The sequence below is a fragment of the Eschrichtius robustus genome, chromosome 10 (assembly GCF_028021215.1).
Source record: "Eschrichtius robustus isolate mEscRob2 chromosome 10, mEscRob2.pri, whole genome shotgun sequence".
Classification (NCBI taxonomy): domain Eukaryota; kingdom Metazoa; phylum Chordata; class Mammalia; order Artiodactyla; family Eschrichtiidae; genus Eschrichtius; species Eschrichtius robustus.
In genome coordinates, this window is record NC_090833.1 from 92,645,148 (window position 1) to 92,672,496 (window position 27,349).

Sequence of the window (27,349 nt, forward strand, 5' to 3'; positions counted from 1 at the left end):
AAAGTTCAAAGAAGAAAGGGGAAAGATGCCCCCAAATTGTACACAGAGGTGACCGTCTTTTGGCTCTTTCCCTGTATGTCTGTGAAACGCATGTGAGCGCACACATGGCTTTATGTGTTGGATCCTACAAACCATTTCTGTGTTGTTTGAGTCAGCAGCCCTAGTGGACGTTGCTCCAGGCGTTACACATAGATCTATATGTGCTCGTAGCCCAGTGTTAAGAGCACGAACTTCAGAGTCAAAACACCTGGGTTTGAGTCTAGCCTAGCAGTGCAGAGTGGACAGGTCGATCTATGTCTGTTTCCTTATCCATAAACTGGGACACTAGCAGTGCCTGCCTGTGGGGTCGCTGTGGGGATGAAGTGAGTTAACACACAGTTGGTGATCCCTCTGTTTGCAGTGTCATTCATGGAAGCTGCATGACATTCTAGTGTGCTGTGTGACCTGGGGACAGGGCCTTGGTGTGTGTCTGTGTGCCGCTATCTTGAGGTATAGAGTGATACGCTCAGTGCCGTCAGTGTGGCTAGCACATCAATAGCTGAGGCCACTTACTGCTTTTTCTTCCAAGGTGGGCTGTGACTGTCTTGCCGAAGACAAGTCCTAGGTCCCAGGTTTTGGAATCAGGGTCCATACACTGCCTGCAGTGAGAGGTCAGAGGGCAGCACTGGCCTCTAATGAGCTCTTTGGGACTGGGTCTTCCTAACCCACCCCCAGGTCTGGGACCAGTTCTTGGACCTCTCCAGTGGGGAAGGGTGTGTGTGGCAATGCCGTGGAGCTGACCTCTCCTTCCCCTGCAGGTTCAGCAGTACCGGGTCGCCATGACTGCGAAAGACTGCTCCATCATGATCGCACTCTCTCCTTGTCTGCAGGATGCAAGGTGAGGCACCTGCTACTGTGTCGTGTGTCCTTGGTCTAGCAGGGTTTTGTGGATTGGCAAGAGAGTTGGTGTCCCTATATTTAGAGAGGCTCTGGCAGGATCATGTTTATTAAACAGAGGCCGATTTCCAAGGCCTACTTGATATCATGGGGATTATTAACTCCTGCTCTTTAGAAGTTTGTAATACAGTCAAAAAGACATTATTGAGAATAATTTTAAAAGCTTGTTCACTCAAGTTTACTATTATTTTCTAAGAAAATATCTCAAGGGCTTGGATACTGTGGTCCAAATTCCTTTCTCTCAAAGAAAACCCCAAGCTACCATCATGGCTCAGAGGCCCAAGAAGCTGTAGGTTCCTGTGGGCCTTATTTTTCCTCCTTTTACCAGGTCCTGATGTGCCAACCTTTATAGTCATTTCGAAGCCTTTAAAACAACATTCCATTGTTCTGCTTCCTCTTTGCAGCATCTTTTCCTGGACATCATTATTCAGTCCCTTCTCTGCCTTTTTTAGGAATTTGGGATGAACCTGATAATCTTCTCTCAGTGATTAGATGGCATCTTCAGCATTGATCTTCAGGGTGCCAAACCCCACACACAGTTTTGCAGAATGTTTCACAATCTTCTGATGTGTGTTCCTGGGTCAAGATGATCTCGTCACTGGCTGCCAGCCACCCGTTTTTCTGATGCTTTTGAACTAAACATTCCCAGGAGTCCTGCTTCTTGGCAGGCACAGAATTGTCCACTTTCTGATAGGAAACACAGAGGGACATTTATAGGGCATAACTGAAATATTAAAAAAAAAAAAAAGATTGTTCTATTTAGTTGAAAACTCTCATTATCCCCTAAGAAAATGCCCCCAGTGGTTAGTGACAGGAATCCATTTGGAGTAAGCAGTGTTATTAGATGAGAGAAAACCACACAGATGTGATTATCTGTTGCCCTTCCTGAAGCAAGGATGCAGTCAGGATACAGAAATGTGAGGGGCTGAGGGCCAGGAGTCCTGACACCCTTGACCAGCTGCTTGGCAGAAACCGACATGGTGGGAGAGGAGCGGGGACACGTATCTAGAAACTTCTGAGCCATGTGGTCACCAGTGTCATCCCCAGGGCAGAGAAGCATTTCAGGTGTCAGGAACCTCAGGCCTGGGCTCACTGGGAGCTTGAGGTCAACAAATGGTCAGACTCTCCTCAGCAGTGGCTCTTGGGCCGTGCTCCCACCAGCCTCTGTGTGATGGACTCCTCTCTTTATTCACATCATCTTATTGGGTGTTGGTTCTGATGTGACGTGAGGTATCCTATAAAATGTGCAGCCCTGTTGAGGGCCGGAGATGTTCACTGTCCCAGCCCCGCTGTGTGGAGCTTGGGTTTCCGGCTCTTGTGACTGAGACTCAGAAGCAAGACCTTAATTTGTACATATGTTCTCTGCTGTTCAGGAGGGAGTAGCTAAGACCCCAGCAACTGAGCCTGGGATTCATTTTTCCTGTAAATAGTATTTCTGAGCAGGAATTGAGCTAGAGTCTAGGCCTTGATTAGGCTCATTAAATAGGAGTGTTTTACCTGCCTTCCCTCTCCCAGGCAGGAGCTTTTGAAATTGGTATTTTGTTGGCTTGTTTTGTTTTTTTAATAATTTCAACATCTAGAAGAGTAGTACACATGGAGAAACCAGGACTCCTGAATACTTCTCTTGGGCTAAACTGAGCTTATATAATGTATTTAACCAATCATTTGGATGCATACTATGTATCAAGCACTCTGAGAGCTAAGTGATATATATAGCAATCTTAGTACAAAATTCAGAATTAGCCTGAAAGTGTTTTTTAAGTACAAGTAATTGTTCATATTTTGTTATAAGCATACAACTATTACAATATTTAGAAAGACCACAACTAAACCCTAAGAAACAAAATACCGAACACTGCAGATACAATTTGAGAATAAAACACGAAACTAGATCTCTCTCTCCAAATGTGAAAAAGTATAAAGGAGCAAGAGTTTCTCACCAGACATGCTAAAGGACACGAAAAGAGAAGTCTGTCCTCAACATTTTATCCATTTGGCTGTTGAATAGCCAGATCTACTTTCTGCATTTTCTTAGGTTTTGTAATACTTGGCTCACGATAAAGTAACTTTCTTAGCATTCGTTTTATATACTACTGGGATATGGTGAATATCAATTGAGTATTCTACATAATTGCTTTTCCATCTTTCTGCACATTAACTCTCTCTTGTCTGGTGTGCTGGCGGGTATCACAGTAGGTGCCTCTCTTGCAGAAGCTTCTAGCACTAGTGCATACAGTTGGCATAGACAGAGATGGAATGCATATTGATGCACAGAATGGGTGCTCTTTGTGAGTTGGGTTGAGAGGATTTGGGAGGTTTGTGTATTCTGAAATTGCTCTTTTGCTTCCAGCTCCGATCAAAGGCCCATTGTCCCTTCATCGAGATCCAGGTTTGCCTTCTCCGTGTCTGTGCTGGATCTTGACCTCAAGCCCTATGAGAGCATTCCTCATCAGTATAAACTGGATGGCAAGATAGTCAACTACTATTTAAAGACTGTACATGCCAAAGACGCCACCGTGATGTCGACTAGGTTCAAGGAAAGCGAAGATTGCACATTAGTTCTCCATAAGGTCTAACTTTTTTCCTGTAGTGGTTTTGAAACTTGAACATAGAATGTGAAGGTTGAATGATAGAGTTTCTGTTGTGTTGGGTGACTTTTGGCTGTGAATGTTTTTGCTTTTCAACCCCTGTTCAGGTGGGACTGCCTCTGGGAGACACAGAATGGAAGAGCACTAAAAACATCTTCCAGGACAAGGAATGTTGGACATGAGCCCAGCAGTGTGCTGTGTCCCAGGAGGCCCCTCTGGGCAGTTCTCCCTTTCCACCCAGGGCTCACGTCTCATCTCTAAAAAGCCTTATAAGACACAAGGTTTGGATCTCCTACCACCAGAATCCTAACACAGAAAACTTGAATTGTCACATATACCTTAGAGTTCGGACTTTTAAGAAAACACAGATACTACTGGAACATTCCCAGCTGAGTTACTTGGTCACTTTTCCAATGCAAGCCATGTGTCAGTGCAGGTTTAGTGGTTCCCTGCTGTGGAAAGCAGTAAGTTGTTGATATGGACATCAGTTTTGAGCAGTGGACTTGGAGTCCCTGTGGAGATGCCATACCCACCGCTCTGCACAGGGTCAGCAGGGAGCGTGGGACTCAGGGCAGGGGTTGACACCACTCATGCGAGCACTGACTTTTTTTTTGTGCTGAATGATTTTTATCATCTTTAACTTTAGGGGAGACAAGGTGTTCTTTCCCACCTGAAATTGCTGCTGTGGGAGCTGGAAGCAGAGCTGCAACTCTGAGCTGCTGTGCCCAGCGTGGGTGTCATGGGGTGGCTGTGCTCCTGCCAGCTCTGTGTTCCTGGCATTTTTGGGTGTTTGGGAAACCTCAGCTACTTCTGCCAGAGCCAGCATCGAGTTTTCCCTCCTTCCCCACACCTGTTCCTCCCTTGGGTTTCACTAAGATGTGTGGTGATAGTGGCCTTGAGTGGTGCTGGACCACCTCCCCGTTGGGGCTGCCCAAAGCCCTGCTTCCGCAAGACTCCTGGCTGGCACTAAGAGGGTTCTTGTTGGGGTCACCAAAAGTGTGCCCAGCTGCTATGAAAACTGTTGGGAATCTTGGCTTCAGTTTTTTATTCTATGGTAGATTGTATAGATTATTTATATCATCATTTTGAGGGACTAATGAAGGCTTATTGTAATATAATATTAGTGAAACCATGGGATTGTATGAAAATACTACACAAAAAATGAGAATATTTTGCTGATTGTAAATTTTTGTGGGGAATTTTGTGATAAATTGAGAATTATGCTTATTAGAATCAAGCCAGCTCTTCCAGAATTTATTCTCCAATTCTGTCCTATCATTTACTTCTTACTACCATTTATCACTTACTACTTAACTTCTACACTCAGAGGTTCAAAAACATATTCAAATGACACACATCTCTCATTCATGTGGTGTGTTGGGGTACAGGGGCTTTGGAGATTCCACTCATAGGGATGTGCATGGAGCCGCGTTCTCGTGGGCAAGTTGCAGGCTCCAGAGTGCGTGGAAGTAGGCAGCTGCCAGAGTTGTTTTGGCCTGAGGTTCCTTGTTGCTGGCCTGGGGTGAGGATGGTCTTGGCCAGGGTGTGCAGAGGACCCTGAGTGCCTGTGTGCAGAGCTCTGGAACGCCAGCTCCTCAAGGAGGTGGGCTGGGTAGCCTCCTGTTGCCTGTCCTGGCTGGTCTGGACTGTCTGAAAACCATCACCCTCTACTTGGGGGGGAAGAGGTGATAGATGAGTGTCCCCTGCTAGAGGGTCTTGACCCAATCCTTTGCTCTTCTCACACTCCACCTCGGCCCCTGCTCGGAGGCTTTCATTTGATTGAAACAATGTTTTCACCCATTCTACTTTAAACTGGCAACTCAGGTCAGTGCAGCACTTAGACTCTGGGGGACTTTAATGAAAACACTGTTTCTTCTGTGCGGAGGGACCAGGGGTGCTAAGGTCCTGTGTGAAGGGACAGTGCCGTATTTGCTGTCTTACTGTGTTTTTTTATGCTAACCGCTCTACTTTTTTGTGGAAGACCAAGAAGAGTGAATGTCAGAGGACTTGCTGCTGAGAGGTGCTGTGAAAGCCTCCCCAGTGCTGCTTTCCAGAGCCAGGAGGCGAGGCGGGTGGTGTGGCTCCCCAGAGGTTTCTGAGGAATGTCTAAGAGATGAGGCTGCATTGGCAAGCCTCCAAGAGTCCCTAGGTGGTGGGTGACAGGAGGAGGGCCGACCTTTGAGATGGGCTGGGGCCACCTCTGCCCTCATATTCATATCAAGGGGGGCGCACAGTGGCTCCCCACATCCCAGGGTGGACAGCACTCCTGTACTTCCTCAGATGTTGAGTTTACTTTTAAAAATACACTATATGTGTCACTTGTTTGGTATTTTGAATTTAAATAACTGTATTTATTTTTCATGTCCTGACAACTTATATATAATGTGCCATAACTGCATAAACATGTTCTAGAGGTAAGGTTTCTAAGTGGAAAAGAGCAAATTTTTATATTCAATAAAATCACATGCCTCCAGGTGCAGCATCTTACTTCTACGTGTAGTTGTTCACTGTTTGGGAACTAGTTGCTTGCCTCTGTGTGAAGTGATTTAATCAGACTTTCCAGAGTGGCTTCAATGCCCAGCACGCCCAGTAGGGTTCGGAAGCTGAGAGGAGCAGTTTCTATGACTCCGTTCTTGTCCAGTTCCAGGGCTGTAAAGAAAGCAAACAACTGGGTAAGGAACTTCACCGAGACAATGCCCTCATTCTCTGCTGGCCACACTGAATGGGAAGGCAGGATGACTGAATCATGACCTTGAACAGAGCACTTACCCGAATGCCTGAGGCAGAGACATTGAACACTCAGCCTAGGAGGGCCGTGGGGGAGCAATCCCCCTTGCCTGTGCTTTTTGAGTGATTATGGACAAAAATATTTTGAAAACCGATTTAAAAAGTACATTAATGAAATTTTTGACTTTTGATTCTTGCCATGTAAACCCAGATGAAATAAGTAGGTGTCTGTGTTGAGCATAGTGAGAAATCACCAGAACATCCCTACCTTGCAGTGGCACTTTGGTGAGAAGATCCAGCTTTGGCAAAACCTTCCCTTCTTCATCTATTTGTATCCTCCAAACAATTACTAGTTCAAACCTGAAAGAGGTAAGATGCATTGCTAAGTGCCCTTGAAATCAGACTAAACTGTATGCAGCACCTGCCTCTCTCTCTAGAGGAGAGAATGCCCACCCAGGCAGGAGTGCTGCTCTCCTCCCAACCATCCTTGGAGTTCCTGCCCTTCCCCAAGGCCGTGCTCAGACTCCCCTGATCTTAAAGACCCACAGATGAAGAGAGAGTATGGCCAGTTAAACATGAAAAGATGTTCAACATCATGAACAAACAGGAAAATGGAAACTAAGACCATAGTAAGATACTGTTTTGTACCCACTGCATATTAGTGTGATCATACAAGTGAAGTACAGGATATAGAGCAATAAGAACTTAAAAATTACTGGTGGGAAACATAAATTGATAAACTACTTTGAAAAGAATTTGGCAGTGACAGCTGAATCTGCCCTATGACCCAGGAATTTCACTTCTAGGTATATGCCTAAGAGAAGCTTGTGTACTTGTGTGCCAGAGGACATGAACAGGAATGTTAGAAATAGTGGAAAATGATGAATAACCCAAATGCCCAAGACCTGAAGAATGCAGAAATACATATATTCACCTAATGGAGTATAAGCACTGAAAATGAATGAACTACAGCTACATGCACCACCAGAGGTGAATTTTGGAAATAATGTTGAATAAGGCAAGTTCCAGAAGCTTACATAACTACAACACCATTTTAAGGCTTGGAAACAAAACATCTTTAGGCACAGGTCACAGAAGCACATCCTGTCCATGTGCACATAAAGGTGCCCATGGTGGGTGGAGGGAGACCCAGATGAGTTCTCCCCTCATTCAGTGCTTGCTGACTCCCCACATTTCTTGAAATAAGTTGGTGAAAATAGAGCTCCACCCCTCGTGGCCTCCCCTCCTTGGCCTCCTAAGGACCCCAGCAGTGAGACTGGCACCTTTTCCTTACAGACCCCTTCTGTGTTTACAGTCCCCACATGGTCCCGCTTGTGCTCTCCTGCCATCAGCTGCTTATCTGTTATGACTCCACAGACATATCTCAAGATGTCAGTTAGGTGGTTTACATTTGTTTTCTATTTGTAACCCTCATTTTTAACAGGAAACAACCGTCTGGGTGTTGGGGAGGGACTTGGTGGGGCCTGTGCACTCACCCTGGTCGGCTGGGGCTCCTGATGCCCATGCAGCTGGAGGAGGCCCCCTCTGAAAGGTGCACAGCCTCTGGGTACTTTTCCTGTGGGGAGAAGAAACGGTTAGAGAAATCTGTGGGGCGCAGGGACGCTGTTCCAGGTGACTGAAAAGAAGCAAGAAACCCTTTTCAGGTGTCTCTTGCATTCCCTGAAAGTCTTTAATTTTCAGGTGTGCCATTTTCTCATCCAGGCATCATGGCGTCCTGGCCATGGCCATCCCCACTCCTGCCTTCTGTGGTCATCAGCGCTGCCTGTTCTAGATCTCCACTGACACACAGCCTCCAGGATTCCACACCATCAAGTGCACAGTGTTAACAGGTTACACAACTCCATTCTGATTTCACTGGCTTGTCTACTCAGGGCCCCACAGCGTTTGGCCGACCTGCTTCCTTTGTCTGTCTTGTGACCTGGACAGCTTGAGGAGGCTGGTCAGGCATGCTGGCCAGCTGACCCACCAAGGTGATGCTGATCCTGATGACTGAAGTGAGGTGCTGTCTGCCAGGTTTCTCATTGTAAAGCAAATGTTTTTCTCTAGAGTGCTAGCATTTGACCTTAAAAGCCTTTCAAACTGAGGCCTGTGGGTTGGCCCCCACCACAGTGGATGCTTCCACCATCTGTCCTCACACTTGCTGCCGAATGGCCCTAGCCTGCATATTGGTAACTGTGGGCACATGGCTCCTGAACAGCCAGTGCGGGGCCACCTGGACTCCCCCAGTGACCTGTGTGTCTCCCCCAGGCATGGTGTCTGGCTATTCTGGATAACAGGGTTTCAGGGAGCATGCTCTGCTAAAAGTTAGCTTCATGATGAGATCGTGTACCATTTTAGAGGAGTCAAAAGTATTCTCTCTAAAGTGGAAATGAAGTCGAATTTCACGAGTTTCTAGGCTTGCAACTCTAAAGTAGGGTTGGCTTTTCCCTCCATGTAATGTAATAGTTCTGGAAATGTCTGCTTCTTTCTATTATTTGTAGCGGGCTCTGGGAACCTCTAGTATTAGACTTGACTTGTAGGTCATAAGAACAACAAAGCTTTGCAGGAATCTGAGCAGAATGTTCACAACAAATATAGAGTAATGAGTGGCCCCAGCTTGTCAATTCTTGGAAAACTTATTTTTGTTTGTTCTTGTGAGAACAGATTGTGGGGTTGGGGTGATATGATAGAGACTAAAAGTAGGCTCCACAGTGAGATTCTAAGTTCTAAAAGGGTCAGCTTTTTTTTTTTTTAGGGTCAGCTTTTGAAAGACACATTTTCTTTCCCTCTTCTCACAGCTCCTGCTGTAGAAACAGACACCTGGACTGATGCTGAAATCACATGTAAGCCTGGCCATGTCCCAAATCCAAACCCAAACCCAGCCATCGTGGCTGCCCCAAACCTCATGGAAGGAAAGTGAGGTGTGCTTCCTCTGAGAAATGTCTGGTCTAGCAGCCAGTCAGAGAAACCCCTCCTCCTGCAAGACAAGGGGCAGGGCTGGAACTGTGGGTGAGCAGAACTTGCCTGCTTCAGAGGATGGGGCCTTCCTGAGGATGCAGGTACTTGATGGGCTGAAGAAAATCAGCTCCGTCAAATGAGGTCTTGTGGGGACAAAGATGTGTCATAACTTCTAAAGGGCGAGCCACATATCAGTGGGTTTGTTGTCAGCGTGTGAGGCCAGTGCTCTCAGACCCCTGTGTGAGAAAGATGCTGATGGAGCGAGAGCACGTCCAAACACCAAGCCATTCTGACCAAAGGCTGGGTTGGGCCTGGTTTAAACTTAGATGATTTCTAATTTCAGCGAAATAGTTTTTATGAGAAAATGTATACCTAAGTTTTTTAAATGGAAAGAGTACTGGTTGATTTTTAAACCTCAGGCTCTTCTAAATTAGTAACAGCTGTATGAGGAATGTAAAGGAGAACATGTGAATGTGGCAGTGTAACTTCCAGGCTGAGCTGGAAGCACGTGGCCTGGGCCAGTTCCAGCCTGAGGCTCAAGGGCTTGGTCTGCTTCCAAGCAGACCTCACAGCCTCTCTAGGCCTTCTCCTCATGAGCAAAAGGAGGGTTTAGATTAGAAACTTCCTCTAAAAAAAATAAAATTTACTCCCTTTAGTTTATAAAATAAAAAACCAAAAGTAGAAACACTAACGTTAGGAAGAGATCAGGCCTTTAGTATGTGTTTCTGGAGAGCTTTTAGAGGCTTGTGTGGAAAGTTCCCTTTTATACAAGTTAATAATATTGCCCTGTTTATCCAGCTTCATTCACTTGTCTGGTGACCTCAAATATTCAAAGCTGACAGAAAGAAAGCAACTAAAGGCTGAAGAGTAGCCTAGAGACGCAACATAAAAAGCACAGTCTAGATACTGTCAATGATAGTTAGAAATACAAAGGGTGGGTCTCATCCACATGAGACATGTACAGGTGGCTTTAAGGGAGAAGACAGATAAACTGTGAAAAGTGATACAACTCTAAATGCAAAGTGGGCCTAAGGTCATAGCATAAGATCAGCACATTTCAATAGCGATTGAAAGTTTTACATATTACCATATTTGACATTCAGAAAAGCCAAATGAATCACCAAGAAAGGATTAAGATGATGTACTCTGATAAGGCAGCAATCTGGCCAATATATTTTAGAATATTTAACATGAAAAAATAGCTTCACACAAAAAAAGTTGACTGGAAAGTTATCAGCCTGACCTGGAAAGCACCTTAGATACTTCACAGGCTGCCACTGGTGAAACTAAGGTCGAGGTCTGGTACCTAAAGGGAGCAAATGGGAGGCCTGTGCTTCCCAGTGTTGTTGGGAAGGCTGGGAACAGGCTGCATGGTGCAGGTCCTTTGCACACACTGGGCCTGTCAGCCTTCCATAGGAAGCTTGTCCTAAGTGGTGATTCAAAATGGGTGTTTATTTAGCTGCTTGCCATATGCCTGGACTTTGCAGTCAAGAACTCTCCTGGTGTTTATGATAGAAAAAATGGTAGCTGTGAGAAAGTTGCCAATTTGTTATTCATCCCAGTTTTCTACCTGAGATCTACTTTGCTGTTGGAATGTCTGCTGGATGCTGGTCCAAAGGGAAGAGAATTTTAAACAGAACTTTAGAGAAAACCAGCCTTGTGTTACGGATCAGTCATACCATCCTGGTTCACCCACCACCCCCACTTAAATGAATGGGAAACCTTGAATCTTTAGTTTAAATGTACCCTTGAGTGTCCATAGATATACTCATTCATCTTGACTTTAATATTTTCCCAAAGATTATGTCTGTCTGATTCAGTAATTTTTTCCCCTAAATTGAGGTATAATTCACATTAACAAAATTCACTCCTTTAAAGTGTATAATTCAGTGAGTTTTGGTATATTCACAAGGTTATGCAACCATCACCAGTTTCTAACTCCAGAACATTTTCATCCCCGCCTCCCCCACCCCTGCCCCGTAAAGAATCCCTGTTCCCTTTAGCTACTGTGCTGTTGGGGAGAGGTGGGCATGGGTAGGAAGATGTGGGACTCCCAACACAGGTCAGTCTGTGGAAGTGCCCATGAAGATGGCAGAGGTGGAGGCCAGGTGTGGGACAGGGACCACAGGCAAGGCTCAGGGAGGAGGGAGTGGTTGACTATGCAGCTCCATCTGTGGTGCTGGGACAAAGGTATTGGTGGGGCCATGAGGACTTGTGCTGGATTCTGGTGGATGAAGAAGAATCCAGGGTGAGGAAGGACACAGACACAGGCTGTTCCACAAGGAGCCCTTGTTGCCAGGAGAAGCAGGGAAACAGTGGAGCTGCCATTGAGGGATATGAGGTGCTGGAATTGGGTGTGTGCAGACGGGAATGGGTACAAAGGATGGTGGCCAATCCTCAAATCATCATGGCATTGGGACAGACTTAGGTGGATGGTGGCAGAGGCAGCTGATAAAGTTAATTTGTAAATCAGGACCCATAAAATGGAAGTTACCCCTGAGGCCTGGCCCACGGCACAGATCTAAAGCTAAGTCAGCCTGCATATCTGGACAACACCTAACCCCAATCATAGTCCTCCAATTCAGCTTTAATGAGCTCACAATACCCTAGAAAATGGGATCTCCTAGCCAATCCTTCCTTGTTTTTGTGTGGGCTCTTTAACAAGTCTATAAAACTCCCTTGGGAACAGTGTTCCCCTGCTTGTGAGGCCCTGGACTTCCCCAATTCATGGATTGTTTAATTTGAATAAAGCACATCAAACTTGTTACTAAATTATATTGCTTTTGTCATTTGACACAGTACACGGACTCCAAGTTGCTGGGTGTAGGAAGAGGAGGGAGAGCCCATCTACCTGTAGGCCTGGGTTGGGGCATCACCTGTAGCAGCTCTAGGCTGGGGGCCTGTGCAGCTCTGGGAGGGTGTGCAGCCAGAGTCAAGCTAGGCATCCACACTGTGCCCCACACCCAAAAGTCCTGAGACAACTGTTCCAGTTGTTCCCAACATCAGAAGGCTTAGAAATGCCTACAACATCTGCACTTAGAAGACAATTTGCTCTTATTTTAAAGATGAAGCTAACAAACGTTAAGTGGTTCCTCTGTGCCAGTGACAGGTGCAGTTTCTTTCTTTTTTTTTTTTAAAACATCTTTATTGGAGTATAGTTGCTTTACAATGGTGTGTTAGTTTCTGCTTTATAACAAAGTGAATCAGCTATACATATATCCCCATATCCCCTCCCTCTTGCGTCTCCTTCCCACCCTCCCTTTCCTACCCCTCTAGGTGGTCACAAAGCGGCTATGCGGCCGCTTGCCACTAGCTATCTATTTTACATTTGGTAGTGTATATATGTCCATGCTACTCTCTCACTTCGTCCCAGCTTACCCTTCCCCCTCCCTGTGTCCTCAAGTCCATTCTCTATGTCTGCGTCTTTATTCCTGTCCAGGTGCAGTTTCTTTACACACATTTTACATCTATATAATCACAGATGTCACATAATGATGTTATGGAGTGAACAAGTGTACAGTTTCGGGGGCTCTGAGGCCATTCTGCCCAGGTGGGACCCTCTGTTATCTCCCTGCAGGCTCACCCACAACCATTACACCCACAGTCAGTGGTCCGTTTCTAGAGTGAGCAGTAGATACGATACCCGTCACCCCTGGACACTCAGTGGGCATTTCCCCAAATGGGGCCATCTTCCTGCTTTACCAAAACATAACATTCCAACCAGAAAATTTCAGATGTTCCCAGCTCCCCTCTGTGCCCGTCACAGCCCCTGCCCCCACCCCCAATCCCCAGTCTGTCCCTGCTTCAAGTCTTGGCGGTTTGGAGAGTAAGACCTCTTGGGCTGCAGATGGGCCTCAGTCCAGGTCTGACGTCGCCTCATGATGCTACATCCGGAGTGCCACAGAAATGCTGCTGTGCTTTTGGGGTGACCCAAAAGTCACCCTTTTCCCTCTGTAACTGGTATTTTCCAAGGGGACATCATGAGACCAGGCCACTGTCTGGCTCCTCAGCCAGATGTCCACTCACCAGCCTGGGCCTGCTGCTGCCTCACAGCTGAGTCAACCACATGAGGGTTGCCAAAGGGTGACAGTCTGTCTCCATCATTCCTTCCACATTGACGAGAAGATTTCCACCAGAAGAACGAGCTTTTACTTCTCCCTTATTTATTTATTTTTTATCAGCATTGACCCTAATTTATTCAACAGGTATCAGTGTTTCTCCAAGGAGCTAAGACCTGGGCTCATTGCTCCTGGGGCTTCAGTGCATCCAGGCCCTCTCAGGGGAAAGAGCTTGGTAAGACAGGTTGGTGTGACACACGCACACACCATAGCCCCTTCGGAATCCTTCTGCACATGCATATTAACAAGCAGGAGATCACCCCAACACCTCGGTCCACCCCTCAGAATTCTCTAGCCTTCTTTCTTCTGTGGCTCTAAAATCACTCTATTCCTAGGAAGGAATAAAGTTTACACATATAATCCTTCTATAACTTCCCTGTTTAGAATGGAGAGGGAAAGGTTAGGCAAGCAAAATCAGTCATATATACAGCCAAGAAACATACACCATGCAATCAATCTGAAGGCAAGTGTACCCTTAAAAGATCAACCCCATTAAGATTACTAGACAGTAAACATCACTTCAGGTGGGGATACAAGTCCAAACAGTAGTTCTGTTTTTAAGATTGTTTTTTTCGTTCTAAGCTAATTGGGTAGCAATTGTATGCTTTAAAAATGTAGTCTGTTCCCTCCCAGACTGATAATTAAAAAGGCAAGCCAAGTTGGTTTCTTTTAAAATAGTCAGAAATGATAATTAAGCTGAACACACACACACATATAAACATAATAACCAATGCTAGAAACTCTTTAGAGGTAATTTCACAACTTTCTCTTCGTAAAGTTTTTAATATGTAATTATGCAAGCAAAATAATGAAATGCAAGCAGATAATGAAAGTAATATTCCAGATATTCACTGGCAATTTTATCATTACTAAGGTTAAAACTCTCTCATTATTTCATAAACAATTCTACCATTTAACATTTCTAAATTCAAATATAGTTGTAATACACAGGTCAAGTGTGATTACAATCAACTTGTAGCATAATTCATGCTGGCAACTGATTTTGATGGTAGCAACAGAAACATATTTGTTGGGAAACATAATAGCCCCTACAGGTTTGTTCATATATTCCATGTGGTATAAGACTTAAGTCCCCAACAGTAAAGGGCTCCTGATCTAGTGAAGGCAACTTATTGTGTCTATTTTTTTTGGGGAGGAGAGGGGCTGGCCCGCACCATGTGGCTTGTGGGATCTCAGTTCCCCAGCTAGGGACTGAACCCCGGCCACGGCAGTAAAAGCCTGGAATCCTAACCACTAGGCCACCAGGGAACAACCCTGTGCTTATTTTTATTAGAAGTCCACAGTTTTCTCTCCAGAGGAGTCAGGTTGCAGTGTCCAGGCCCTTTCTGGAGGTTCCTAGCTTTTTCACATAAGCCTTCTGTCAGGGTGAGGACGGACTGACTCTCATATAGACTTTCTACTACTTCTTCTCCTATCCATAGTCGCTCTATCAGAGCTTCCACAGAACAAATCAACTTCCTTCAAGGGTTAGGTCTCAACTTTCTCTGGTCCTCATCACACAACACACTGTTATCTGCTTCCTGTATGTCACTGCTGCCTTCCTCTGGCCTATTCTTCATCCTTGTAAATTATGTCTTTTAAAACACTCTCTACTGTCATTTCAGAAGGATTTTAGCAGGGTGCCCAACAAAGGCAGTGTGTTTCAATTGTCCATTTTTGAGGCCTTCCATGTTTATATTTTCAATTTTCCCTCATACTTGATGAATAGTTTGGGTACAGAATTTAAGGTTTAAATAATATTTAAATTACATTTTATATATAGAGCTAATGATATATGTCTAAACTTGTATTCTAGAGTCCTATGTTAAAATGCCTTCAGTTTTTAAAATGGGAAGAAAATATATGAAAATATATGAACCATTGTCAACTCATGTCCGTACAAACAGAGAAACCCCCCACCCCACCTCTGGGACAAAATGAAATAGGGCACAAATAATCTATGTAAATAAAATTTTAAATGGTTGAAATTTTGGGGGCTTCCCTGGTGGTTCAGTGGTTAAGACTCCGCCTGCCAATGCAGGGGACACGGGTTTCAGCTCTGGTCTGGGAAGATCCCACATGCCACGGAGCAACTAAGCCCGTGCGCCACAACTACTCAGCCTGCGCTCTAGAGCCCGCGAGCCACAACGACTGAGCCGGCGTGCCACAACTACTGAAGCCCACTCGCCTAGAGCCCATGCTCTGCAACAAAAGAAGCCACCACAATGAGAAGCCCATGCACCGCAACGAAGAGTGTAGCCCCTGTTCGCCACAACTAGAGAAAGCCCACGCGCAGCAACAAAGACCTAACGCAGCCATAAATAAATAAATAAATAAATAAATAAATAAATAAATAAATAAATAAATAAATAAATAAATGGTTGAAATTTTGTATTACATCAAATCCTGACGGTTTAAGGAAAAATAAAATAAAATGAATATTAGGCAAGAGAATTAAAACGTGAGAGGGAAAACAAACCTTGGTAAAATAGTCCAAAGGACAATAATAATTTATTCTATTTGCACAATACTTTTAACTTTGCCAGGTCTTTACACATTTAATCACAGGATAACTTTATGAGTCAGGGATATAAAATTATGCCCATTTTAAAAATAAGAAAAAAAAAAGGCTCAGAGACTTGCAAGGCTGCTCCAATGACCCCAAGCCCAAAGTAAAGAAGCCAAGCTGACCTGGCCTCCTGACCCCAATGCCTTTCTCGAAGCAAATTTCAGGTGACCCACAGTCTGGCTCAGTGCTGATCAAAGTGAGGGAGGTCAGAGTGAATTCACCCTAAAACCAATAAGGCTTATGCTTCAGGGACCAACACCCCCCCCCCCATACATGGGTTGCTTTCAAGCCCCTCTACTGAATTTTTATTTTAAAAACAAACTTTTTAAAAACAGTTTTAGACTGACAGAAAAATCGGGAGGATAGTAGAGAATTCCTATATCATTAACATCTAATATTGGTGTGGTATATTTGTTACAATTAATGAACCAATCTTGGGACATCACTTTTATAACTAAAGTCTATACTTTATTCAGCTATCTTAGTTTTTGTTTAATGTCCTTTTTCTGTTTCAGGATTCCCACCCAGGATCCCACATGACATTTGTGAGAGAGATAGGAGAATTCACCTAGATCCTTACTCTATACACCTCCTTATGTCCTGCCATGGGTGTAAGTATTTTGCTTATTATTATTATTATTTTTAATAAGGGGCTCCCATTTTTCCCTTAAAGGCTCAAGAGAAAATGCATAGTTGTTTTTTGGGTCTTAGAATAACACACGTCTTGTCATCTGGCCACAAATGATATAAGCATCCCCTTCAGGACTGGGCAGTAGGAAGGGGCCAGCTGATCCTGGGCTTGACTTGAGATTCAAAACAGGTAACAGGAGAGTAGCAAACACGGAAAATGCTTTCATTTATGCATTTCTCTACAGACCATCCATGAACTGGCAAAATGCATCTTGTAACAATTCAAATTTTCAGCATGGAGTATCTCTTAAATTGATTGAGGGCAGAAGGATTTTCTTTGCTGCCTTGTCCTGAAACTGCTTTATTCTCCTAGAGGACCTCTTTATTATTATTTTTTTTAATGTTTGTTTATTTATTTATTTATTTATTTTGGCTGCTCCGGGTCTTAGTTGCGGCATGTGAACTCTTAGTTGCGGCATGCACGTGGGATCTAGTTTCCTGACCAGGGATCAAACCCGGGCCCCCTGCATTGGGAGCGTGAAGTCTTACCCATTGGACCACCAGGGAAGTCCCTAGAGGGCCTCTTAAGTAAAAGTATTTCAAGATCATCCTCTCATACATGATGAGGCCTACACACATGATGAACTTGGATTGACTAATTCATTCACTCAAAATGATTTGCAGAGTGTCTACTGTGTGGAGCTATTGTGGACTGTCAGACCTGTTTTTCTTTGCCTGGCAAGCTTTCTTATTACCCCTCCTCTGGTAAAAGACCTGTCCCTGTTCACAGGATTGGCTCAGGTCATCACAGACTGTCAGCTCCTCACAAACAGCGTATGATGTGTCCTGGGCCAACTGACAGGTAGATGCTGGGAGGACAAAATCTTTTCCTACAGCGGTTGCTCAGCAGACAGCCTCTTCCAGGCTGTATGAGGCCTGTGTGTTGTCCTGACAGAGAACCAGCAGAGAACCATGCAGAGATGAGGGCCTCTCAACGGCAGGGAAAATCCTCTTATCTTGGTGAGATCCCCAAGCGCAGGCAACCTTTCTTTGATTGTCTGAACTACTCCAGCCCTCTACAACTACTGGAGTGACTAACTTTCCTTTTTTTAAAAAAAATTTATTTATTTATTTATTTATTTTTGGCTGTGTTGGGTCTTTGCTGCTGCGCGCGGGCTTTCTCTAGTTGTGGTGAGTGGGGGCTACTCTTTGCTGTGGTGCGTGGGCTTCTCATTGTGGTGTCTTCTCTTGTTGCGGAGCACAGGCTCTAGGTGCGTGGGCTTCAGTAGCTGTGGCACGCCGGTCCAGTAGTTGTGGCTCACGGGCTCCAGAGCACAGGCTCAGTAGTTGTGGTGCATGGGCTTAGTTGCTCCGCAGCGTGTGGGATCTTCCCGGGCCAGGGCTCCAACCTGTGTCCCCTGCATTGGCAGGTGGATTCTTAACCACTGCACCACCAGGGAAGTCCCTAAATTTCCTTTTTTGCTAAGCCAATGTGAGTTAAGATTCTGTCCCATCCTCTTCACTTGCATTGAAAGAGCTCTAATAAAAACCACGGGCACTTTGTTAAATGCTGGGTATGTCCTGGTGAACAAAATAACACTGAGCATCAGGAAAGTACAAATAAAAACCACAATGGAATACCACAACATAAACACCTGAATGGCTACAAACAACTGACAAAACCAGTGTTGAAACTGAATTGAGCAACTGGAACCCTCACACCCTGCTGGTGAGAGTATAAATGGTCACAGTTACTTTGAAAAACTGTTTGGCAACACCTCAAAGCTGAACATACATCTGCCCCAAGGTTCAGCAACTCTACCCAACATAAACATGTACATGTGTCACCAAAAGACATGCACACAGCAGCACTATTTACAATTGCCAGGACCTGGAAGGGCCCAGGAACAGAATACTGGGTGAATGCTTTGTGGCTTATCCACAGGACGGAAGGCTACATGGCAACGAGGTGAATGATCACCAGTTATACTCCACGTGGACGGACCTCATATGGACACTGTTTGCAGTGACAGGTGCCAACCCTGTCCTGTAGAGTCCTGTGGCAGGTGGGTGGGCCCTGGCCCTGGCGCTGTGGAAGAAATGACAGAAGGGAGCACAGGGGCTCTGGGGGCTGCTCTTGCTCTGCTTCCTCTTCTGGCCGGTGGTTCTATGATTTTGTAAGAAATTATCCAACTGTATATTTATGATGTGTGCCCTTTTCTGTGTCTATATATTTCAACAAAAAGTTAAAATACAAAAGACAGCATCCCTGAGCCCATGAAGCATACGATCTAGTGGAGAAGACAAACATTAAACAAGTAAATACACGAATGCCTCCCCTCTACCACTGCCATCCAGCGTGGAGAATGCTTTGTTCTTTTCTTCATCTGGAAGCTCTGTAGCCATCAAGAGTACTTTGCTGTCTCTTTTGCGTCTTTTCCAACTCTTGTCATGTCTGTCCTGAAGAGCAGTGACCATAAATGCATGAAATATTGTGTACAGATGTTCCAGGATTTGGGACAAAGAACATAAAATCTATTTTCTTTTACCTGATCTTCCTAAATTAAGACTAGCAATCTGCAAGCCTTTCTTGATGTAGAGGTATCTGAAATACTGTTTTGGGAAGCAGTCAATATGTCTTTTCTTGGGTCACGATTAATAGCCAAGGGCACATCTTTTTGTTTTTTTTGGTTGCTGCGCAGCATGTGGGACCTTAGTTCCCTGACCAGGGATTGAGCCCGGGCTCCCTGCAGTGGAAGCTCGGAGTCTTAACCACTGGACCACCAGGGAAGTCCCCAAGGGCACATCTTTTGATAAGTATTTTCTGGATTTTTTTTTTTCTTGAAGGTCTTATCTTATGTACAATAAATTCTTATTACTTTTATGTGTGCTCTGGATAATGTTTTCAGTGCATTCCCACCCTCTGGGTATTTCAATGTGTGGAAATGCTTAAAGTTGTCTGAAAATATGGAGATCTTACTGTTGACTCCCTCTTGGCTCATTTACATAGAAGTGCAATTGTTTAACACTTCTCTATTCTGAAAATATGGTCACATGATTTTGTTCAACTGGTATTAGTTGAATCACATTTGAAATAAAAAAGGGCCAAAAGATGCAGCTTAGAAATTTTTATTCCATGAAAATTTTACTTGTAAAGACATTTGTTTGAATGTTTATAAGCTTTCTACTTATCTTTCCTAATCTCTTTCTATTAAAGTTCAGCTAACTTGTACATTTAAATAATATTTGAAGAAACATACTAATTTCTAGAGGCTGAGGCTGACCAAAGAAATGGAAAAGGCCTCCACAAACTTTAGCTTTATTTGGGAATAGAGAGACATCGTGTTGAAGGGCTGGAGGGGAACTCGGGCCCCAGGACCCCAGAGGCTTGCACAACTGTCCAATGTGGATTATGCGCCCAGCAATAAGAGAAAATGGAAACAGAGGATGTGGGCCAACAAAGCCAAGCTTTTTTTTTTTTTAAAGATAAAATAGCCAAAGAACAGGTTCTAATTTCCTAAAGGTCATACTTTAGCCTCAGACAAACACATATTCCATGCTGTTTTAAATATCAAAAGCTGTAAGCAGAGCATTTACACATTTGTAACAGAAAGAGGGTTCTTTATTTACAAGTGCCATAAGCACTGAATACTAACCAGATGTAGTTTACTGCCTCTTATAAAGAAGAAAACATACAGAGAAGAAACCAAAGTTTGAGCTTGAAAAAAATCTTAAAACAAGTGGTTAACAATTTGTTATACTAACAGAACTAGAGGAGTTGAAAGCCCTTTGCTGAAGCATGCCTCCACTGACACACTATTAGTGAACTTGCTTAAGCAGGGCCCTCTTGTTTCTTCCAAGAGCACTTGCAAATATATGGGCTTTTCTGCCCACACCTTTGTATGTGAAAGTGATGATGTTCTGGTAGGATGCTCCTAAATGACTGGCCTGAAGACCCTGACTTATGCAAACATGGTTATGAAGGTCTGAAAGCATTTAATTAATTACAAGAGAAAGGTGATTACCTCAAACATGCTTTTCCGAAGTAACCAATCTTCAAGTTCTTGAGGCAAGAAATATAATCAGCCTTTTCTTTTGGGGGGTGGGGTGGGCAGTGATGGTGATACTGTGCAGTTCGTGCTTATCAGAAAAATACACTATTTTAAACATGTTAAAAACACTGTAATCAAAGATTGGATAAAAGACTAATAGAGTCAGGAAATGCGAACGTACGGTTATTTTCAATTTAAATTACAACTAGACTTTGTAAGATAAGGTAGTTTAGAAATGCATTCAACAACAATTTGAACTATCATAAATAGCTTGAAGTAAAATAGTTCAGGGTGAAAAATAGATCTGCAGGATGCTTAGTTTGAAATCTACCTTAAAACCATACAGAACCACTTCAGATCCACTAGAGTATCTATTATAAAAAAGACAGACAGTAGCAAGTGTTGGTGAGAATGGGGAAAGTGGAAACCTCAGACATTGTTGGTGAGATGTAAAATGGCACAGCCACTTTGTAAAACAGTTTGACAGTTCCCTTTTTCCTCTTTTTTAAATGTCCTTTATAAATTCTGAGATGATACATTCACATACAAAGTAAAGTTATAATTGTTCCTTTAAACCTAGTCCCTCTTTTCACACAGAATCCTGTCATTCAAATCTTTCTGCACTGGACAAACAACTGAGGATATCTGACAAGGTAACATTCTTCTCTTTAAATATAGCATCTATTTCATTCTCTCTGTCTGGAACTCTCATTAGATTATGCTGAACCACCTAATCCCACGCTTCTTAACTGAACTCATTTATTTTCCATCTAATTACCTTTCTGTTCTTTGGGTGATTTCTTCAAATAAATCTTCTAATGTTCTCTTTAGTAATATTTAACGTGTTGTTTGAATTATCCACTGGTTTCTGCATTTTTAAAATTCTAATCACATTTAAAAAATTTAGAGTCAATTTGTTTCTTTTTCCAATAGGCTTTTGTAAAAAAACTGTCCTATATTTTAAATTAGATCTATTTGTTTAGTTATTACTTTGATATCTTAAACCTTGTACTTTGTAGTTTTTGTCCAGATTGTTCTATAATTCTCACTTAACAGAAGTTTGTTTTATGCAATTAATGTATAATTTTTTAAAAAATATTTTTTAAATTTATTTATTTATTTTTGGGCTGCGTTGTGTCTTAGCTGCGGCACGCAGGATCTTTTGTTGCGGCGCCCAGGCTCTTCAATGCGGCGCATGGGCTTCTCTCTAGTCATGGCACACAGGCTCTGTAGTTGCGGCGCATGGGCTCTTTAACTGTGGTGCACGGGCTCCAGAGCGCATGGGCTCAGCAGTTGTGGTGCACGGGCTTAGCTGCCCCGCGGCATGTGGGATCTTAGTTCCCGGACCAGGTATCGAACCCTCATCCCCTGCATTGGAAGGTGGATTCTTAACCACTGGACCACCAGGGAAGTCCCAATTAATGTACAGTTTTTTAATGTGCACTTGCTTCATCTGGGGTCATTTTTGTCTGTGAGTTATGTATGTGTGAGAATTTCCCTCCAGGTAAGTTTCAGGGTGGCTTTTCTCAGAGCCTGGAGGAGTCCCTGTATCTACAATTTATATTCCTTTCCAGACTTGGGCTTCTACCTAGCCCACACGTAGGCAGGGTAAACTGAGACCCTGTATATATCTATGTCAGGGATCTGAAGAGGTGAGTTTCTCCACCTGCCAAGTTCCCTGCAGCTTCTTTGGGGTGGCTGGCAGTTTTTCCTCTTCCTCTTTCAACTGACGGAAGTCTTTGAGGCCCCAAGCTCTGGGAGGAGGATCCACCCTAGCATCTGATGCAGCCCAGTCTGTCCTCCATCTCTGACCCAGGGCCCAGATCTGCTCTGAGATGCTGTGGGCTGGCCAACACCAGCTCCTGCTCTCGCTTTGATTTTTCTCCTTATTTCTGGCTCTCAGGACATTTTTACTTCTTTCTTTTGAGCTTGACTATGTACTTAAAACATGTTGTACTTAATCCAGAATTTCTGTAAGATTAAAATGGCAGGGGAGGGTACATATGGTCATCTCGGGCTGCCATATTTCTTTTTTTTTTTTTTTTTGGCCGTGCCACGAGGCATGAGGGATCTTAGTTCCCCGACCAGGGATCAAACCTGTGCCCACTGCAGTGGGAGTGTGGAGTCTTAACCACTGGACCACCAGGGAAGTCCCTGCCGTATTTCTTTAAGTCTCCTCTTGCTTTCTTTTTGGTGAGAAATATCACATTTTCATTTCTCTTTAATTATACAAGTAATTAACAAATGCAGTCTCACTATAAAAATTAAATGGTCAAAGCTAAGTTAAACTCTTCTTTGATATAAGCCCAATTCTAGTCTCCACCCCTCTCTCCCTGGATGAGTATCTTGCAGATCTCTTCTCATATTACAGATCTCTATGGACCCACAGCAAATAGGAAAGTTACACCTCAATTAAAAATACCTCAATAGAGAAAATTTAATAAATACAATCATACTACACCATATTGTTTTCACATTTCTTTTCTTCACTCAACAATGTGTACTGAAGAGCTTTTCCTGTGAAGATAGAGTTGCTGTGTTCTTTTTAATGACTGTGTAGTATTCCACTGTGAATAATTTTCAAGGGTGTGTCAGCCTATGAGGGAAAAGTTCCTCAAAGGAAGGGGGTGCTTTCAGAAGAAGGAAGGGAAGGTGTTGGGCACCAGACAACTGATGTCCACCCTCTACTACCATGTTCTACCAGGCACTCATTGCTACATACTCTAAGTATGGTGTTGAGATCATTCCACAGAACATGATGGACACCCCCCACCAAACTTGGGGTCGGATGTCGACATTGATGGTTCCACACATTGCAAGAGGGTGTGAAGAGATTTATTACTCACATAATGAGGATTCTGGGAGGGAAGGGCAGCTAGTGTCCAGCTGTGGATGACAGTCATGAAATGAGCCAAGTTGATACTGGGGGCGGGGGGCAGTGGAGTGGTGAGGAAGAGTCCCTGAGAAAATATGAGGAAGCAGGATTAATTACAATGGTTTGATTCAGTCTTTGATTCCTATCTGACATGGAGCATAATGCTTGCATAGGGTTTGTGATGGTTCAAGAAACTGAACTAAGATGGATGGACTTGGAGGGCATTACACTAAGTGAAAGAAGTCAGACAGAGAAAGACAAATACTATATGATATTACTTATATGTGGAATCTAAAAAATACAACAAACTAGTGAATATAACAAAAAAGAAGCAGACTCACAGATACAGAGAACAAATGAGCGGTTACCAGTGGGGGCATGGGGAGAAGGGTAATATAGGGGTGGTGGAGTGGGCGGTACAAATTTTGGGTGTAAGATAGGCTCAAGGATGTATTGTATAATACAGGGAATATAGCCAATATTTTGTAATAACTGTAAATGGAAAGTAACCTTTAAAAATTGTATTAAATAAATAAATAAACTGAACTAAGGAGAGTCATCGAATTGTAGACAGAAAACATGGTCACTGCTAAGTGCTTGATCATTGCTAATTCTCCCTTCCAAAGACATAAATAAGCCATTTTCAGCATGAAAGCAGTTAAAATTTACTTTCACTGTTCTGAATTACAGATATCAAATGGCATACCAACATAAATAGATGATGGCATGGCTCCTCCTGCAATCGTGCTGGTGATTTCATAGTGAAAATATTGTTTGTTTCACTAAAGCCTGCTTGAAATTCGTCAGTTTAAAAGCAAAACAACTCTTAACCAGAGAGGAATTTGCTTTTTGTGTGTTATAACAAATGGTTTTTAACCACCTCTAAAAAAGAAAAAAAAAACCTCTCAGTAATTTAAGTATATATTCAGAAAAAATTAAATAAAGCAACCACAGTCCTTGAACATTGTATATAATAATTAAAGGACAATTCTCATGAGAAAGAGCTAAAAATTATATAAAATCTCAATAATTGGGACTTCCCTGGTAGCCTACCAATGCAGGGGACACGGGTTTGATCCCTGGTCCGGGAAGATCCCACATGCTGCAGAGCAACTAAGCCCGTGCAACACAACTACTGAGCCTGCGCTCTAGGGCCTGCGTGACACAACTACTGAGCCCGCGTGCTGCAACTACTGAAGCCTGCACACCTAGAGCCCATGCTCAGCAACAAGAGAAGCCACTGCAATAAGCCCACGCACCTCAATGAAGAGTAGCCCCTGCTCGCCACAACTAGAGAAAGCCTGCACGCAGCAACAAAGACCCAACGCAGCCAAAAATAAATTTTTTTAAAAATCTCAATAATCACTTATAAGTATTGTTGTAAATGAAACAAACTAAAAAGAAATAATCAGTAAATATTTACTGACAGATTAATAGGCACAAAGCTTGCCTTAGGCTACACAATAGAGCACTCCAACAGTACAAAGATGTTCTCTTCAGGAAGTAAAGATAAATACATGCTGATTGAAGAAAGTTATATTAAATTTTAATAACTTTTCTCTTTCTTACAAAAGCTTTACCTGGGATAGTCTATGTGAAAATACTTTTGTTAAATATGTTTAACTCTGTACTATATTATATCACCAACACCCAGCCAAGCTTTTATGACCTGCACTTGCCCTAGAGATCATAGTTGATAGGACCAGGGGTGAACACATGACCCAAGCTGGCTAAATCAGGTTTTCTGGAAAAATCTGAAATTGAGGGCCATACCACCAATCTGGGAAGTTGCTTGAACTGAAGGTAAATAGGCTTGGGTTCTTTGAGATGGGCCATTGGCCACATGCCTGCCAACACAGTGGGAGCTGTCCTGCAGAAGGCAAGACCTACTGAGAGGAGAATGAAGTGAACATACAGAAAATGGTAGAGATGATTTAACTCAGAAAAAGAAAGCAAGATGAGAGTCCGTGAGGACTGCCTGGACCATGAGGGTGACCTCATTCCTGGTCCCAGGCCCTTGGGAACCCCTAATGCCCTTCAATAAGAGGGTATTCTCAGTGTCCTTTCAATACACCCATGTTGTACTTAGGCTTATTTGAAGTTTCTATTACTTGCAATCAAAATGTATTTACAAACAAAATGGTCATTTCAATTCCATTAGTGACAATAAAGAGTATGGGATGGATAAGGGAGATATTTTTGCAGAAAGACTATCTAGGTCATCATGAGTGAACATAGATATTAAAAGAGAGGCAGAATCAAGCTCTGAATTATTTGTTCTTTGCCTTTGGTCAATCTCCTCAGTCCTGAAACAGTTCTTTTTAAACAGTTTTTTCCAGCTTTACACTTATTTTCCTATGGAGACGATTCAGTGACCTCTTCATTCTGCCGTAGTTGGAAGTTCCACCACAATTGACTTTTTAAATTTTATTAAAAATTTTTTTATCTCTTTGCCTCTTTTTGATTAGCTTTTTAAAATTTTGCTTTTTCCCATATATTAGTTGGGATGTCACATGCTCTATTTCTGTATGTCAAATGGTTACCTTAGATATTTTATCATGCATACTCATCAAAGTCCAAATTAATCCATGTCTCAATCCTCCTCACGAACAAAGGACTTTACAGCGTTTTAATTTCAGTCACACTTGTACTTTTGAATTCTAGCTTAAAAAAAAAAGACTTCACTTGACATTATTATGACTTTATTATATGGTCACTGTTTGCTGTATTTACCATATTCTTTGCTCCTATTGCTTCTTACATCTCAAACTTTCTTAGATCATTTTCCCTCTGCCTGAAGAATATCCTTTAATTCTAACATGAACATCTGTTAGAGGTAAATTCTCTCAGTTTCTACTTGTATGACTTTCACTTTTATTTTTTCCAAGTTTTATCGAGATATAATTGACATATAAGACTTTATTAGCTTAAGGTGTACCATGATTTGATATATGTATATATTGCAAACTGATCACTGCTGTGCCATTTTAATGCATGTTTCTGTATATACATGTGCACACATTTCTTTCGAATATATACCTAGGAGTATGTGTATCTTCAACTTTTATAGATAATATCAAAGTGTTGGTACCAATTTACCATCAAACAGCAGTATATGAGAATAGCTATTGTTCCATATTCTAACAATTGGTACTATCAGTCTTTTTACTATTAATCATTTTGGTGGGTGTGCAATGGTATCTGATGGTGATTTAAAATAGATTTTCCCTCATTTGACTAGTGGAGTTGAACATTTACATGCATTTATTGGCCATTTGAATTTTGGGATCAGTCTGTTCAAATTGCTTGCCCATTTTTCCCTATCAGTTTTTGGAGTTCTTTACAAATACTGCCTGGGATATACCAAATTCTCAATAAAACACACTTGCCATATAAACTACTTATGATTGCTTTTGCCATTTAATGTACCAAGATATATCCCATATCAGTAAACACAAATCTACTTTGTTATTTTTAAGGCAATAAGGCAGGCCACTGTATAGATATACAATATATTGTAACTTAACCAATTGTCTATTGATAATCTTTTAGGTTCTTTGTAATTTTTCACTATTTTATATACTACAATGAATATCCTTCTAAGATATTTTTGTACATTTGTAGAAGCAGAATGGCTTAATGTTGAGTAAAGGCTGATAAAATGACCTATATAAAAAAAATCTATCAATTTATATTTCTACCAACAATGTGTAAAAGTGCTTATTTTGGAAAGAGTTTGAAAATTCTCTTCTCTTAGTTCCTGTAATTCTTGTAAACCTTGCCCAAAGGCCTGGATAAAGCCTTTATTATATATAAATGGATATATAAATAAATATATATACATATATATATATGTATTCTTTTTCATATTCTTTTCCATTATGGTTTATTACAGG

At 42.7% G+C, this 27,349-nt stretch overlaps 2 protein-coding genes across 4 annotated transcripts in view; one reads left to right on the forward strand and one right to left on the reverse strand.

The window, feature by feature from the left end:
• Positions 1-4,752, forward strand: part of IPPK (inositol-pentakisphosphate 2-kinase) — a 54,804-nt gene extending 50,052 nt beyond the window's left edge. For both annotated transcript variants that reach the window (XM_068553285.1, XM_068553287.1), the window contains exons 12-13: positions 798-877; positions 3,287-4,752. In XM_068553285.1, coding sequence (XP_068409386.1) covers positions 798-877; positions 3,287-3,512 — 306 coding nt within the window. In that variant the 3' untranslated portion in view covers positions 3,513-4,752. The remainder of the gene's footprint in view (positions 1-797; positions 878-3,286) is intronic.
• Positions 4,753-5,874: 1,122 nt separating this feature from the next.
• CENPP (centromere protein P) overlaps positions 5,875-27,349 on the reverse strand; it is a 228,467-nt gene continuing 206,992 nt past the window's right edge. The window contains exons 6-9 of one of the 2 annotated variants that reach the window (XM_068553294.1): positions 23,425-23,538; positions 7,748-7,827; positions 6,520-6,611; positions 5,875-6,173 (exon numbers count right to left, since the gene is read on the reverse strand). In XM_068553294.1, coding sequence (XP_068409395.1) covers positions 6,043-6,173; positions 6,520-6,611; positions 7,748-7,827; positions 23,425-23,538 — 417 coding nt within the window. In that variant the 3' untranslated portion in view covers positions 5,875-6,042. The remainder of the gene's footprint in view (positions 6,174-6,519; positions 6,612-7,747; positions 7,828-23,424; positions 23,539-27,349) is intronic. The other variant, XM_068553295.1, reaches the window with a different exon arrangement.